This window comes from Drosophila ficusphila, unplaced genomic scaffold (assembly GCF_018152265.1).
Source record: "Drosophila ficusphila isolate 14025-0441.05 unplaced genomic scaffold, ASM1815226v1 contig_220, whole genome shotgun sequence".
In the NCBI taxonomy this organism is placed as follows: domain Eukaryota; kingdom Metazoa; phylum Arthropoda; class Insecta; order Diptera; family Drosophilidae; genus Drosophila; species Drosophila ficusphila.
In genome coordinates, this window is record NW_025064118.1 from 387,130 (window position 1) to 402,056 (window position 14,927).

Here is a 14,927-nt window from a genome sequence, read left to right on the forward strand (position 1 = left end):
CAAATTAGGTCATGCATAGAAACTGCTCCAAGCATCGTTCTACGGTAAGAAGGGTAAGTTAATTAGAAGACACCGCTCTGCCGCCCTCTCCTGGATTTACATTCAAGTAGTGTTAAAACTGACCTACTCTAATAAAGTCATCTATTTTCAAGTGCATCATCTATTTTTTATTTTTGCGACGCGTAAGTCAATTTTTCGTTTCGAGTGCTTTCCCAGAAAGAAGTCCACCCCCCTACACAAACATTTGGTCCTTCGAGCCGGCTAACGATCGCGTTTTATTTGCAGACGGAACCGATAACTTTGTTTTGTCTCCTGGCATGGGACACGTGGAATGGAACGTAATGCCCGAAGGAGGAAAAACTTCAACACGGTTAAATTAATCCGATCAGAGAAATTGATAAGGCAAAAAATAAAGCCTTGAAACGCGTGGAATGGAACGTCTTAAAATTATTTGGAGATGTTCTGAATTTATTTAAAAAAATTTAATATATTAGAGAGCACTAGTGGAATGGAAAAGTCGATTTTTTTGAGAAATAATTGTTACGGGTTTTTTTTTGTTTTTTTATATAAAGATTTTAAAAAATATATGTACCAGCCAAAAAAAATATTTGTTGCCGCCTTTGGATGGTTGGAAAAAGAAATAATTAATTATTTAATTATTTTTATTTATAAATTAATTTATTTATTTTATTAATTAATTAGTTTTATTTATTAACTGGTAGTTCGTATGTATGTATTTTGTATTACTATTTGCGTTTCGTATGTATGTGTTTTGTTTTTGTTATTTGTGTCTCGTGTTTTCCTTTAATTAATTTACGCCTTTAAAAAATATTAAAAACGAAAAAAAAATAAACATATAATATATATAAATAAAATGGATATTAATATCAGCTGGAAATATTATAAGAGCATGCATGGATTTGTGATGCGGAATTTTAATCGTGATGTAAGTGGAAATATAGTGTAACTAGTATGTTGGGCTTTTTGTTGTGATCTTGACATTAATTATTAATAAATTAATATTTATTAATAAATTTAAATTTTTGCAGTATTATTTTTATTGGATTTTAATTTCTTTGTAAATGTTTTATTAATGTTTTTGGTGTTCTTGGAGATGTGGACTGTATTTAGGAATCGAATTAGGAAAAATTTGCTATTGGAAATTATAGAAAGTCGCAAATTGGCGATCTTATGTATATATGTATATATGTATGAAATGATGTATGCACCGGAGTGTGCATACATATGTAAGTAACATATATAATTGGAAATTAAACGAAGCCGCTATACGGCGATCGTTTATATATATGTGTTTTTTGAATTAAGTATGCACTGGAGTGTGCATACGCATGTACTTATATATATAATGAACTCGAAAATTATGCGAAGCCAATATGGCGATCGCATATATATGTATATATGAAAATTCGTACTTACATACTTTGAGAAAATATCCACCGGTGAACGCTGGTAGTTGCTTCTACTGGAATAATCCGGTCTATGGATCAAATGTCTTTCTTGAAAAGTACTCGAAACGAAAAATTGACTTGCGCGTCGCGGAAATAAAAAAAAAAACTTTGTTGCACTTGAAAATTGAGGACTTTATTAGAGTAGGTCACTTTTTACACTGCTTGAATGTAACTCCAGGAGAGGGCGGCAGAGCGGTGTGGAGCAATGTTGTCATTTTTTTCTGATCAAAAAAAGCTGGATCAACGAAAAAAAAAGCAAAAAAAAGCGGAAATGACACCGCTGGTGTGGAGACAACTAGCAGACCGAGGCCATTATAAATTATTTTCTGCAATAATTGCACAAGATGATAAAAAATCGGAAATACTATGGATTACTGTTGTTGCTCTCGAGCACTGTTTATCTTCAATAAACTTTTTATGCAATATAAAACAATAAATTTAACATTGTTGTCAGTTGACGTTGACAGTGAGAACTAACATATAATTTTTTCCGTCCTTTCTTAGCTTCACAAAAATCACTGCAATGTGAAAAGGCTATAACATTAGGTTATCGTAGATTTTGGTAAGAGCGGGCACACTTATTTTGATTGTGTTATATTAATATCTCTGTGGTACGTGTAAGTAAAACATATTCGGAACGAAAAAGATTTTGTTGTATATTAATATCAACTAAATAAAATATGGTTTCAACTAATTTAACCAAACAAAATTGTTTTCCTCATGACTGCACGTTACTGTAATATATATGCTCATAAGAACACGAAGCGTATCAGTGCTTGAAAAAAAACCACGACATACATATCTAGAGTATTATGCGTATATGTATGTACAACTTTTATGTTTGCCCTGTTGTGTCCATTGTAGGTAGTTCGTAAACTAACTGATGATTTTTTTTTTATCGAGGCGTAATACCATACGCTGTTCATAATTTATATGCTTTTCCAGGACAATATTGATATGATCTTGAAAATAAGTCTGTACGTGATCCGTCATTTTTTTTTACATTTTTTAGGTTAGGTACCTTGCCTTCTTTTTTTATATCTTAAATTTGTCTTTCTATTTGGTAATAATTGTTACACTTTGCTTTAATGGACAAGCTTATGTTTTTGTGCACCCATAAACTGATCCGCTAAATGCTTACACTAGTCGTGAAATCTTTTTTAATTTGGCCAACATGTTCAATAATTAAATAATAAAAATAAAATAAAAAAATAAGCAATCAGTTTTTAGAAAACCCGTATCCAGTAATTTAATTAGGAATATAAATTTGTAACTAGGCAATACTTAATCAAATAACAGCAATTTCTATTTTTCTTCAGAATTAGCGAAAGCCAATATTAAACAAAAGGCTACTTAAAATGACAGATTCGATGAAGTTTGGTCCGGAATGGTTGCGCAATATGTCAGCTGAGCCCTCAGGCTCTCCCAGCAGCTTTACCGTTGGTTCGGGAGGACCCAACAGCTCTCTTGCAGGCCAAAACATAGGCAGCAACACAACAACAGCATCAACTTCGCGTAATCTCTTTCCGGAGTACCGTTACGGACGCGAAGAAATGCTCTCCCTGTTCGATCGGAACTGTTTGTTGCCGCAGATTTTGCCTTCTTTTAAAAAGCTTTTTGTGGAGAAGGTGCAATACCCCCTGGCCCTAACACCAAGCTCCGAGGAGGACAGCAACGTACCTCCCCTTGGGAGTAGCGTAAGTCTACTTAATGGTGGTTATTTTCTGCAATTGATATTCATTTCCTTTTCCAACAGAGTCGTCCTGCCTGGTTGCAGCGTTCTTCGGGTGGATTTAGCACTGGATCCAGGGGTACTGGACGTGGTGGGACGGTTGAACGCGGTCGAATGCGCGGTAAATCTGTGTATCATCCTATATATCAACGTCCAGGTGGACTTTACGATGACGGCCTATCGGTAATACCTATCAAGGTAATCGGAAAGACTTGAGAATGTTTCGATATTTTTTTAAACTCATATTTACTGTCCTCCTCCAGGCCGAACGATCATGGAGTGACCGAAATGGGACTGGAGACTCTGCCATAACTAGCACTTGTACTAGTAGCCCAGCGGCCCAAGATTGGAACGGAACTCCTAGCTCAAGTCCTCGAAAGGACTTCTCCAGTCATTATCGCAATATGGAGAACTGGCGACGATCTCGCAACGAAGACGGATCAGGAGATGGTCCACTTGCTGCTGGTTCAATGGGCGGTGCCGATATTGGTTGGCGAAGTGGTGGAGGAAATTCCAATAATAGTTTTGGTTCCAACAGCAATCGCTGGGGTCAGTTGTTAAATTTAATCTATTTTCAAATTTTTGTTACATTCGAATGCATTAGAAGAAAGTTCTCAGTACTAGTTTGGATTTTAGTTAGAAATATTTCAATCCTGAGGATAGAAGTTAACGATAATGATCAGCAATGGAGTAAGAGGTTTAAGTTTAGAAGTATTTATTTTTAATTTATATTTAATTGTGTTGTGGATAAAGTCTTTTGACTGTCAGTAAATTCTGTAATGTGTCCATGGGGAAATCAATCTGTTCATGACTTTACACTCATACTTTTGTTTCAGGCTTTTCTTTTACCTACAAGGCACTACTTTTAATACCATTGCAGAGGGTATTATAATTTCAGACAGAAATGCAGTGAAGCAAACTCCCTAGACCCCTTAAAGTATATATAAATTCCCGATCAGCATCACCGTTTAAAGCGACCTAGACTTCGTTGTCTTGTTACTATAGATTTGTGATATAGTTATCCGATTTGTATAAAATTGAATTCGAAATTCGATATATGCTGCGTTCAATAACTACTTTTTGCAAAGCTTTAGCAAAATAGCTTTAAAACTGAGAGACTAGCTTACATAGAAACAGACATACGGACAGACGGACATACGTACAGACGTATTTCGATTCAGATCATGATGCTGATCAAGAATATACACTATGGGGTCTGAGGTGTCTCCTTCACTGCCTTGCAAACTTCTGACTAAAAATTTTATACCCTAATAAAATTAACAAATGCCAAACAAAAAATAATAACTTTTTTTTTTTTTTCTAGGAAGATCTACAAGTTGGCGTGATGAAGACGCTAGTGTCGACAGCCCAACTGGCTTGCAACGTTCAATTTCAACAGTTGGGACCGTTGGCACGGATCGGGAGCGCATTGGAAATAGTAAAGGATCTGGAATGGCGTCTGGTGATGGCGGAGGGGGAGTATACCAATTACTTCTGTACGTTTGTCAAGCTCAAAAACCTCACAATTATGGACGCTGAATAACAATGCAGTTGGTGCTGACACCGATGACAATCTGCCCGAATGGGCTATGGAAAATCCATCTGAATTGGGTGGCAGCTTTGATGCTAGTGGGGCCTTTCATGGTGATGCCGATCTGCAAAATAACAAAAGATCGCCAAATACTTTAAAGGAAAAAAGCCTAAACTCTGGCCACGATGTTACAAAATCGACAAGTGAAAAGATCTCAGATGAAGAAAGTGTTAGCGATAAAACCTTTGAGGTCCCATCATTGAAAGATCCGAGCCTTGGGGCAGCACAGGAAGTCAATGAGAGCTGTTTATCTCCAATTAACTCGATACAAATGGAAGTGATCCACGGCGATATTTCAGATAGAATCAAAGAAGTCACCGATGAAGTGGAAAAACTAATAATGGAAGATGATAATCAAAACACTAAAAATCAGAGCCACCTTGAAAATGATTGCGCTCGGTGTACCACCGGTACGCTGCCAACTCTATCAGATATTGAGTTGGGCGTGAAAGCAAATTCATTGAGTGGAACTGTAGTGCGTCCGCACACCATGCCTGTTATTGAAACGGCTCATTTACCCCATCAGCATTCAGCTATACCCTTTTCAGACCATATGGTCATGCAGCACCATAATATGAATCGCCATTTCTCAATGATTCCAGCGCCACATATTATCAGTCCAAATCTGAATGAATTATGGTTCTACCGGGATCCCCAGGCAAATGTGCAGGGACCATTTAGTGCCATCGAGATGACCGAATGGTATCGCGCTGGGTATTTTAACGAGAACCTCTTTGTCCGTCGGTTCTCCGATACAAGGTTTAGACCGCTGGGCGAGCTTATTGAATTTTGCCATGGAAACATGCCATTCACGCACAGTCATCTACTTCCTTCCTCAATGGACCTAGAAAATCTTCCTGTTGGACAGATCCCAGCCCCTCTACCAGCGGCTATTCCAATCGCGACACGCAAGCCTTCTCCAATTGCCCTTTCTCTGTCTGTGGTTGAACAGCAGTTGCAGCAACAGCGAGATGAGCAACTCAAAGAAAGTGTGACAGCAGCTGCGGAATCTCTTTGCGCCGCAATAAAAGGAAATCTGAATGGAAATAGCATGGGCACCACCTCGCATATGCTGACAATGCGATTTCAGATGCTGCAGGATCAGTACTTACAGCACCAGGAGTACCAAATACTGGCGGAGCTCAGTAAGAATGATTGCTTTAAAAGACTTTCGGCCTCTGAACGGGAGGCGGTTGTTCGTCGAAAAGTTCAATCGCTTGTTCTTCCTGAGTACTTGAGCAACTTGAACGGATTGAGCAACTCGCTGGCCGCCTTGAACCCCTTGGCCGGCAACCAGTTGTATAGTGCAGTGGCCGAACAGGCCAAAAAGGATCAGCACCATATGTTCGCGAACAGTAACGAACAGCAACGGTCGGTGGGTAATCTTCTGGATGCAAATAACTTCATATTGAATGCTCAAATTATGCATCAGCAAGAGCATCCAGTAGTAGGAGCCCCTTTGACAACATCCGATGATTGTGGTATAAAACGTGGATCTACAGCTGACATTAACAAACTGGATGAACTGCCCAGAAATGATATGAACTTGTTAAATGAATACAACTTAAGGATGCTTTTGCGTGGCCAACCGACCAACCAAACATCAATGCCAAATCCTGCTACCGAAAATCTTTCTGGGGGTGATTTTGTAACCGAAACACAAATTCTAGCTGGACAAAACATGATGATTCCAATGTGGTTGCCCACCAACAAGCAATCACAGCCAGAGTGGCCGGGAATAGCAAAACCAACATTGTGGGAAGTAGGAAATTTGAGTAAAGAGCAAAATGAAGATAAGTCGCTGCAAATGCAAAAGACTCCGCAAACCAGTTTTATCGATCCAGTACATACTGTACAATTGCCAGCAATAGCCCAAGCTCAATCGGAAGATAATTTTAAACTTTGTTCTCCTGAAGAATTACACGAGCGCCAGACTGCTGACAATGTAAAGGACTCTCATAATCAAAAATTAGCAAATCACTTGGTTTCCGATATTGAACAGTATCAAATCAATGAAGACCTTCAAACAAAGCAGACTAACAAACAGCATTTGAATGTAAAGCAGAATTTGCCGCAGTCGGTTGCAGTCAATAAAATATACGAAGACGATCGAAAACGAGAACAGACAGAAGAAAAGAGGCGCTTCAAGGAAGAGCGCAAGCGTCAGCATTTGGAAGAAGAAAAACGACGAGCTATTCTGGAATCCGAAGAGAAGGCCCGTCAAATGCAGGAGGAAAAAGAAAGACAACAGCAAATTCAAGCGCAGCGTCGAAAGGCATTACTAGCCAATGCTCAATCCTCAGTTCATAGTGGCATTACAGGTAAGGACTCCTAATAATCTTCGCGTGTAAAATGTGTAATTATCCAGTTTTAAAATCTCTCGCCTTACTAAAGAATTCTTGATATTGCAAGTAGCATTTAAAAAAATAAAAATAATGTTGGGAAACATATTATAAAACAAAATTAACAATTGGAAACACTAAAAAAATGTATTAGAGAAGTCGGCATTAGATCTTTATTGATCTTTATTGCAAAACCTTTTTATTTGGAGAGGCTATTATAATTTCAGTCAAAAGTTTGCAACGCAGTGAACTAGAGTAGTATGAAGTATTCTTGATCGGCATCACGATCTCAATTGAATATAGTCTTATTCCCATAGAAAACATATGGGGGATCATGGTCCGCAACATTTACAACAAGGGTATCAACATTAAAGGCAAAACAAGATTAGGATTCATTGGACGATTCTTTGTATCAAAATTACAATCCAAATTCTTGTTTCTATGACCCAATTGTGCATGCTCGTTAAACTTAATGGTCAATCTATAAAATAAATAAAAAACAAAAAATTAAAAAAAATGAAACAGATTGAACGCAAGAAAAAAGTTTTTAAATATTTTTTTAGTAGAAACTTTCATCAGCTACCCTGTAAATGACATACAAAATTTGGTTATGCTTATTATAATAGTACAACTATGTAGGGTATATAATAGTCGAGGCATTCAACTATACCAATTTTCTTGTTTTAAATATAGTATTAAAATACAACCGTTACTCTATTTTAAGGAAGTCACAATTCTGCTCACGGTAAAAATGACTCTATCAAGTCGGACGAACCGCAACCTTCCTCGCGTTTGCCCACAGCATCCGTGGCACCGTGGTCTCTTCAGTCACCCAACCCTAATAACACCGCGCCTGGACTGGCAGAGATACAAAAGGCAGAGCGTCGGGAGCGCCGCGCGGATCAGCAGCGACACCAGGAGCAACTGGAAAAGCAATTGCGTGCCAATGCTGCGGCTGCAGCTGAAGCCAGCGATGCTCTGCTCAAATGGCAGGCAGCACCTGCGTCTGCTCCCGTAATGGGGCTTGCGGAAATTCAGGCGGAGGAGGCCAAGAGGTTGTCCAATGACCTGCTCGACCAGCAGCGTAGACGCGAACTGGAGCAACAACAGAACGCGGCTTTGCCACCTTCAATGGTTGGAACTGGTGGATCTGTTAACATCTGGGGCAATGCCAATAAGGCATGGAGCGGTTTGAGCGCCACTCCTGTACTTCATTTAAAATCAAGCGCTGGCACTGGTCTCTGGGATGAACAGAGTTCTACAAGCTTGAATCAGAATCTGCATGGATCTGGAACGTGTAGTAGCAGTCCTGCTAACGCTGCAGCAGTTTTGGCAGGAGGATTGAACTTGGCCAATAAAACAAATCTGCAAACGCAGAGTAAGACATCGACTTCATTTGCTTCGCCTCGAAATTTACGCAAAAGTCAAACCTTGCCTGCCATTCACAACACAGGAAAAACCACAACTAAAATGACGCCAGGTCAACCGCAGCAAGAGAAACCCAAGTCGAGTCAGATTCGTGCAGGTTCAAAGGTCACAACTACCTTAGTTGAGGAAAAAGATAAGGAGAAGAAGTCGAACTCAAAGAGCCAGGTTCAGGCAACCAGCACAGACCAAGCTATTCGTAAGGTCAACGAGTACGAAAACGAGTTCACCAGCTGGTGTATTAAAAGTCTAGATAATATGTCTGCGAAAGTCGATGGTAAATATTTTGAATCTTACTTTTTCTTATATTATATTATATTATATTTTCTTTTAGTTCCGACGTTTGTAGCATTTCTGCAGGACTTGGAAGCGCCTTATGAGGTGAAGGACTACGTGCGTATATACCTGGGTATGTAGTTTTTGTAAGTTGTGGACAAAATTTTAAGAAAATCTAAGCATTGGAACCAAGTTTATGGAATAGAAGAAATATGTTACTAAAAGTAAAAGAGGTTCCATTAATATCGGCTAACTTTTGGTTCATATAACCCTACATCCATCATTATTTCGATCCTTACATCGACAACGATAACGTGTACTATACAGTATTTCTCGAGTTTTGTCGAACTGCCTTTTTGCCACTTTCCTCTTTGCATTGTTAAGACCCCTTTGAGTAAATCTGGGTCGTCGTTGACGGAATTCAACAGTTCTTCAGCGAGTCGCCTTGCTTTTTGAACACGTCTCGTATGATTTACCTCTTCAAGGATTTACCAAGATAAAAACTTTTCAATTAAAATTGAAAGAATTCGAAACTAATAAAGACAGAATCCAATTCTATGGCTGTCACAATCCTTTGAAATCCTATAGGTTAACGGTAAATATCTTTCAGGTGATGGAAAAGAGTCCTTGGACTTTGCCAAGCACTTTTTGGAAAGACGCAGCAAATACAAGAACTTGCAGCGTGCCCAGAATGCACATAACGATGATATGTGTAAGCCAGCTCCCGCAATAACACCGTCTGCGAACGACTATACCGACAGCAAGGTGGGTCTTGTACGTTAAATTAGATTATTGTGTTAATTTTTATTTTCAAGAACAAGCAGAAGAGAGTGAAGAAGAACAAGATGACAAAGATGGACGCTCGGATTCTTGGGTTTTCGGTGACGGCCGCCGAGGGTCGCATTAATGTTGGCGTTCGTGACTATGTTGAAGGACCATAACCACTCCGGAAGGCCAAAAAAGACCTCAGATTTTATATAAAATTACAAAGCTAATAAAGTTCAGATTTGAATTATATGCGTTAGGTCACAAATGGATGTGCGCTAACCCCTGATACACATAAATAAATAAATAAATATATAACTACATATATAAACTAACTTGTTGTTGTTAGATTATTTTTGAAAAATAAATATTCGTGCGTAAAGTCAAAGCCATAGGTTTTTTGGTTTTATTACTAGGGTTGTAAAACCAGCCGCTGGAAAATACAATATATGTATATTTATAAGGGGTGAGAAGCTAAAGAATGAAGTCTTTCAACAGCTGGTTGTGTTTCCTGCATCTAATGGTTTTGTCCTTGCGTTTGTTATTCGATCATTGTTGTAAAAATGTGCATTCAAAAATGTATACATTGCGCAATCAAACAAATTAACGCCTTTTGTTCTTTTCCACTTCAGTGCAAAATAATAAATAACAGCAGCAAGCACCTTATTTGTTACTGTGGCGTGTACATACTAATTGTGCTTGAAACTTTTAACCTTACTTGCGTTTTCCATTCGAAATTGTGAGCGGTAAATTTCGGATAAAAAGTAAAAAATAATCTAAAACAGGAAAAAGATAGCTTTGGCAAGCCAAAGCTATTATTGGTTCGATCCTTACAACGTCAGAAATAAAGCAAACTTTTCTAGTTTTGTCGAATTTTTTATTTATTTTCTAATTTATAGGTATTTTTATACCCTTGCAGAGGGTATTATTATTTAAGTCAGAAAATGAAAAAAACTTAATAAAAATCGGACAACTATATCATATCGAAAAATATATATCAAATTAATGGAAATAAATTGATGATAAAAAACGTCATTGATTTTTATCACACGACCATGATTTTTTGAGTATCAAGTTTTTAAGCTAGCCTTGAATTAAGAAAAAAATATCATAAAATTCGGACTACTATTGGGTTGGCAAGAAAGTCATGTCGTTTGTAATCTAATTTATTTACGACTAATCGAGCACCAGGGTCACACTTTTTAGTATCGTTTTAAAGCTTATTGTCTTAGGTACTATCGACGAAAATTTGGTAATTATTCGATAACATTTGTGGAAGCTATAGCAAATTAAACATGGAGGACCAAAGTGAGCATTTTCGGCATATTTTGCTTTTTTACTTCCGAAAAGGAAAAAAGCGGTCGAAGCTCGCGAAAAATTGTGCGAAGTGTATGGTAAAGATGCCATGAGTGGTCGCCAATGTCAGCGCTGGTTTGCCAAATTCAGGCTTGGAGATTTTGGAGTTAAAGACGCCCTACGTTCTGGTCGACCATCGGCCGTTTTTGACGAACAAATTCAGGCTTTGCTGGATAAAAACCGGCGTTATTCAACGCGGGAGATGTCAGAGAAGCTCAGTGTGTCGCATACAACGGTTGAAAACCATTTGAAGAAACTTTGCTACGTAGGCAAGCTCGATGTTTGGGTTCCGCATAACTTAAAGGAAATTCACCTAACTAAGCGTATCAACATCTGCTATTCTCTGCTGCAACGGATTAAAAACTATCCTTTTTTGAAGCGGATCATTACTGGCGACGAAAAGTGGGTTGTTTCAATAATGTCCAACGAAAAAGATCATGGAGCAAGAAAGATGAGCCAGCCCAAGCCACATAAAAGGCCGATATCCATCAGAGGAAGTTATGCTGTCTGTTTGGTGGAATTGGAAGGGTGTAGTGCACTTTGAGCTGCTGGGACGGAATGAAACCAGCTGAATTGGGAAGTGCTACCACATCCACCTTATAGTCCGGACTTAGCACCTTCAGATTACCATTTGTTTCGCTCTCTTCAAAACTCTTTGAATGGTAAAAACTTTGATTCAGATGAGGCTGTCGAAAACCACTTGTCTCGATTCTTTGCTGGAAAAGACCAAAAGTTCTTCGAGCGCGGAATTGTGCAGCTGCCCGAGAGATGGTCATTAGTGGTCGAACAAAACGGCCAATACATAATTGATTAATTATAAGTCCTGATATAAATAAATCATCTTTGAAAATATTGAAAAAACGACATGACTTTTTGCCAACCCAATACATATATAGCTGGCATAGGAAAGATCGAAAAATCTTAATACAAATAATGGAAATAAATTGATACTGTCATTGTTTTTATCACACGACTATGATTTTTTGAGTAGTTTTTTTTTAGCTAGTTTTGAATTATTACCTGTACAAATAATAATATTTAACATAGCGCTATCAAATTTACAACTTAAGTTGTTGGAGGACGGTATTATCGATCACAGTAATTATTTTTTTACTACCCACAGTTATCAGGTCAGGTCGAGAACTTTTGGGACCACCCTCGTACATAAAGGCTAAACAACATCGAATCTATTACTATTTTTCTACTAATTTTCCATATTTTCTACTATTGTTCATATGACAGCTGTATTATATAGTTATCCGATTTTTTTGAAATTTTTTTTTGCAATTCAAGGGTTGTTAAAAAACTCGCTGATCATAAAATCATGCTCGTGGGCTTAAAAACAAAGACGTTATCAATTTATTTCCATTAATTCTACGTTTTTTTTATACCCTTGCTGAGCAAAAGGGTATCACAAGGAGACACCTCAGAGCCCATAAAGTATATAGATTCTTGATCAGCATCACGGTCAGAATCGAAATACGTCTGAACGTCTGTCCGTCTGTTTGTTTCTTTGTAAACTAGTCTCTCACACACTCTTATTCTGTTATTAATAACATATCTTATATCTTTAGGAAAAAAAATGAATTTAAATGCTTTTAAAAAGATCCTCCTTCGGAGGAGGTCAAAATTGACGGGAAAGCAGTTGGTTAATCCAATTTTGTAGGAAATGCCTTTGCAAACAACAAATCGAAGTAAGTTAGGTTCCTCCTGAAGGCTGACAAAGTGTATTATATGTATATAAGTTATTTTCCATGGGTTTTTCGTTGGTTACTAAATGAATCAATTTGTTTATAGTTATTTTTTTTTATATTTATTTTACGTTCTATTTTTAGGCAACGGGCTATTTCTGCCAAGGTGCTATGGATTCTCTCTACTTGACCGTTTGAGGTTATATGGAAAGTTGGTTAAAGATATTTAATAGAATTGATTTTATTGTCTCTGAATTTAATTGTCTTCATGTTAAGAACAAAATTTACTATGTGTAATATGGGGGGCCTACGACGATAGCCCTTGATGCGATGGCCTGGCTTTGTGTACGCATGTAAGGGTTCCGTTGAAAGATATCAATGTAGAGGTTTTCCCCAAATAACCTGGTATTGGTGCTTGTGCTTTTGTCTGTAATGTCCTCAACGAGGTCTTTCGTATGTTTAAATTGTTCCTCGGAACAACATAACAACATATTTAGCAAATTGTCACGGTCGGAAGTGTTTATTATATGTCGCACCCCGCTTGCCCCGTGGTCTTCATTAATCCCTTCCAGCGCTTTAATTTCGCATTAGGGTTTTTATCCGAGTCCTATGCTATAAATCCCAAATGTTGAAGAACTTTGTTTTTTCCTGGGATTTTTACTTAAAAAGGTTTTTTTTGTAAACATGGTCCTCTTCGGTTTTGGAGAATACCAAAACATCATCGATATACACAAAACATATCTTTGGAATTCCTTCTCTCAAGACATCATCGATGGCTCTTTGAAAAATGATAGGAGCATAATTGAGTCCAAATGGCAATCTACAAAATTCGTATGTGTCGTTGTTTATTGAGAAAGGCGAATTTTCTCGGTCTTTCTCTGCCAGTTCTAACTGGTTAAAACCTGACTTGAGGTCAAGAGTTCTAAAAAAGTAGACTCGCCCATATTTGTGATGCTGATCAAAAATATATATACTTTATGGGGACTAAGGTGTCTCCTTTACTGGGTTGCTGCTGGTATAACAATAGCAAGAGTCATCTGTATCTAGATCATACTTTATTTCTGTGGCGCACGCCTGAGCATCGGACTCATAATCTTCTTCACCGGATTTTTCTTCTGGTATGAAAATGATTATTTGATGTCATGTTGTGGATTGCCTAAATCCAACCTAAATCAACCTTCATCGGTTCTGGATTTGTTTGCCCGTGGTTGTTCCCCACGTTAGAACCAGTTTGATTATTGCCTCCTCTTTGAAGTCTGTTGAAATGAAGGTTATTTTGATCGCCGCCAAATTTGGGTTTTTCCATTTTTCAAAAACTTAAATTTTAAAATATTTTTTGTCATACAACCCGGTAAATTGGCATTTTTCGTGCCTCTATTCTATGCGGTACATCGCTGTTTTCAGCTGTTTACCGAACCCGTGCGTAATCCGCTGTTTTGCACTCAAAATGCCAAATTTAACGGGTTTAGGACAAAAGCACCGTGTGTATCTCGTACGGTAAATACGAGATCACACTCGTGTATAGCTGCCCTCGCTGCGCTCGGGCGCTAACTTCACGAGTGTAATCTCGTTCTTACCGCACTAGATACACAAGGTACTATTATATTACGTAAACTTATTTTTGAATAAAATTCTCCGGCTGTATTTTTTGAAATACAAAATGAGGCGGTAAATGTTGAGGCAGGGTTGACGTAGGATTTCCCTACAGCTCCCTTTTATTCCATTTTTCCGTCGGAGGGACAAGAGGGGTATCCCTACAGCTCCCTTTTATACCTCTATTGGTTATTTTTTATTAATTTGCGAGATCCTTTGTTTTCTTGCTTTAATTTGTTGGACGTTTTTTTTTATTTTGTTTTAACTCGAACTTGCACTTTCCGTCGGACCTGGCCTGCAATTTGATAAATTCTGTTTGCTCGTGATAAACTATATGTATTATTTGACACCGCTGACATCCTTCGGAAAACGAGTGCCTAGATCCTGAAAATTGGCTGTGAGCAGTTTGGGCAGCCTCTGTGAATTTCAAGCTTTGGCCTCTATGTTGTCCACAAACATCGAGTATCTGTGGTTCCCACAACTTTGTGGGCGTGTTCATCATTCTGTTTGAACGGCGATGCTTTAAAAAATATTAAAGCTAGAATCAGTGGCGTAACTATACCATCTGGGGCCCGTGGCAAATTTTTTTGATGGGACCCTGTCATTATACCCTTGCAGAGCAAAAGGGTATTATAATTTCAGTCAGAAGTTTGCAACGCAGTGAAGGAGACACCTCAGACCCCATAA

The 14,927-nt window shown here is 38.1% G+C and overlaps 1 protein-coding gene across 1 annotated transcript; it reads left to right on the forward strand.

Annotated features, from left to right (window-relative positions):
* Positions 1-2,068: 2,068 nt before the first annotated feature.
* LOC108095026 (GIGYF family protein Gyf) lies at positions 2,069-9,994 on the forward strand. Its single transcript, XM_017195895.2, is given in 10 exon segments — positions 2,069-2,086; positions 2,789-3,166; positions 3,226-3,399; positions 3,465-3,750; positions 4,526-4,680; positions 4,683-7,113; positions 7,859-8,836; positions 8,894-8,968; positions 9,446-9,600; positions 9,651-9,994. Coding segments are annotated over 9 exon segments (4,719 nt in total). The 5' UTR covers positions 2,069-2,086; positions 2,789-2,827; the 3' UTR covers positions 9,777-9,994.
* The last annotated feature ends 4,933 nt before the right edge of the window (positions 9,995-14,927 follow it).